Source organism: Primulina tabacum, chromosome 17 (genome assembly GCF_025594145.1).
Source record: "Primulina tabacum isolate GXHZ01 chromosome 17, ASM2559414v2, whole genome shotgun sequence".
NCBI lineage: Eukaryota > Viridiplantae > Streptophyta > Magnoliopsida > Lamiales > Gesneriaceae > Primulina > Primulina tabacum.
The window spans coordinates 34372487-34375364 of NC_134566.1; the positions used below are offsets into that span (position 1 = coordinate 34372487).

Here is a 2878-nt window from a genome sequence, read left to right on the forward strand (position 1 = left end):
GTTTTAAATGAATTACAAAACGAATTGTAAATATTTGTATAGATATCGTTAATTATTGTATATATCATTATAGATTTAAGTTTCTCGAGTAAATTTTTTTAGTGAAATAAGTATAAAATATTTGTACTCTTATCTTTTAATCTAAATTGTTAATTACATACATACACAAATATATTAATATAATTCATAGTTGATTGAAACTAATGTGATCTTAAACTATCTTAGCAAAGTACGATCCCATTATTATAAATAACTAATAATTTATAATTACACCATATATATGTGATTATGAAAATCACCCCTGATAAATAAAAATCTCAGATCTGATTAGTGATTGGCATATTTATTAAGAGGCCCCTCGTACAATATATAAGATCTAGGTAGCTATTCATATTAATAATTAATTAATTAATCAATCAAATTTTCATCTAAGATTAATTAATTAATCACCTATAATATTTCATGATTAAATCAAAGTCCTAATAATCGCGGCCTCGGGGCTATCGGCATCTACGGTGGACAGCAACTGGGATAGCCTATCACTCAAATTATCCACCTCTTTGTGCAAGTTCTTAATGTAGTTGCAAGTTTCTTGAAGAACTTTGTTTGCCGATGCCTGTTTCATAAATAAATAAATAAATATAATTTAAATCCCTTTATTCGTTACATAATTCGTGATCGGATAACCGAAAATTGTATTAAATCTACTATAAAAATCAATATTTTTTTTTAAAGCGACAATATGTTTTCAAATCGTGAGAACACGTACTCTATTCATATCTCACTTTCTGTGTATTTGTGTTTATAATTTTAGGAAATGATTTTTGAAACAGCACTGATTTTTAAATAGGAAAGTTGAGTTTCGTGTTCTTTTGATTTTCCTCGGGTGTGGCAAATTCGACTATCGTAGTCGAAATGTCGACTATGACATTAATGAGTCAGAATTGAGACAATGGTAAAATTTGATCTAGTGGGATAGTCTTATCCGACATGTGATATGCTGATATATATGTCTCTAACCCTAAAGAATTGATGCTAACATATTTTCCCTACAAGGAAGATAATTTAATGAACTTTGACTTCCACAGACCAAACCTTACTTGGGTAAATACTTCCACAGGCATAATTTATAAGATTTCCCTAAAAGTTTCCTCAAATTTTATGATTTTACATATATATATATATATATAAACAAATCTCATTGACGTCAAAATAAGTGGAATACATTTATAAATGCAACTTTTTTAAAAAAATTTAACACTGTTGCATGGACTTTGCATTACGTGTATCCAAAATTAAAATGGTTTTGCCCCTCTTTTATTAAAAAGAAGGGGAAAAAAACCCAAAATTTATACGCCACTCCTGTAAAATTTTCATCGAGCTCTCATTATTTTTGTGCGTATAACCTAAGTTTCAGACTAAATAAATGTATAATAACATGAAATATAAATGTATACATACATTCATATATATATATATATATATATATATATTAATGTTCTATGTACGTACCTTGTTGGATCGACGACCGTTGCTTCGATTAATCTCAGGAAGGAGTTGATGCAATTTGGAGACAAGTTCAATGATCTGATTATCTGATATTCTTGAACTCCCTGCTGCTGACTGTGCTCTTGACCTCCTACTAGACATCCTTAAAGTACTGTAATAATTTTACAAAGTTAAATCTTTAATTATGCCGGAAATTGAATGAATATTTAAATAAAAGTTGGTACAATATATGCAAGAAAGAAGAAATATCTAGGAGAAGGGGATTTTAGTGTAGCATGGGAAGAAGAAGACAAGTGTATTTATAATTAAAAATTTTGAGGTTAGAAAAGTATAAATTGGAAGAGTTTGTGAAGTAGGAAGGACCACAAATGAAAGAGATAACAAGAAAAAGGGGGATTAATTAGTGCAATAAAATAAGATGGTGATGTTGGGTGTGAACAAGACAAGTGCATCGGGAGGAATAACTTATTTTTTTTAAAATAAAACATTTTTATTTTCTAATTTTCAAGATTAAGAGAAAAATACTCCAAAAATTGATTAATTAATCGACTCTAAGCTCTAGGAGTTCGGCATAAATTTCATAGAATAATTAATGAGTTACATAGGTGCGTGCGTGTGGGTAGAAATTGCTTGTTAGTGATGTAATTAAAGTCGTTGGAGGATTAAGAGATTATTAAATGATAGTTGTTGAAGAAAATATTTATGAATGACTCAAATAAAATATATGTCTCATAAAATCGACGATAATCGAACAAAACTCTTAATCGTCGGACAAATATTTTACTTCTGCAGAGGTTTCGGAAGATGGAATCCTGCATGGTGATTCTGATGGGAAAGTCAAAGTTAAGATAATATATTAATGCTTACTGTCTTGTAACCAGGTGAGTGAAATTCGGGGAAATCCAAAGGTCCGCGGAAAGCATGCATGATCTAATGGGATTTTATTATCATTAACATATTCATGTATCTTGACCACATTTTATATATATGACAAAAACTTATGTGAGACGGTCTCACGGGTCGTATCTATGAGACGGATCTTTGGATCATCCATAAAAAAATATTACTTTTTATGATAAAAGTATTACTTTTTATTGTGAATATCGGTAGGGTTGATTCGTCTCACAGATAAAAATCCGTGAGACCGTCTCATGAGATACCAAATAAATATATATATATATATATATATATAATAATTTTATGTTATTTTATCGAATAATTTTATTTTTAAAAATATTTTTAATAAAGTTTGTTTTGTTTTACGTTTTTAGTATTTGTTTTTTGTTGTTTCAGACGCCATAGACTTTTGAAATTTGATTAAGGTACTTTTGTAAACAAAAAATGGTAAAACCTCTAAGTGCCTTAATTT

The 2878-nt window shown here is 28.9% G+C and overlaps 1 protein-coding gene across 1 annotated transcript; it reads right to left on the reverse strand.

The window, feature by feature from the left end:
• Positions 1–305: 305 nt before the first annotated feature.
• On the reverse strand, positions 306–1793 carry LOC142531341 (transcription factor PRE1-like). Its single transcript, XM_075637440.1, has 2 exons — positions 1513–1793; positions 306–616 (listed from the first exon to the last, which is right to left on the reverse strand). Exons 1-2 carry the CDS (start codon positions 1648–1650, stop codon positions 467–469), a joined length of 288 nt encoding a protein of 95 aa, XP_075493555.1. The 5' UTR covers positions 1651–1793; the 3' UTR covers positions 306–466.
• Between the last annotated feature and the right edge of the window lie 1085 nt (positions 1794–2878).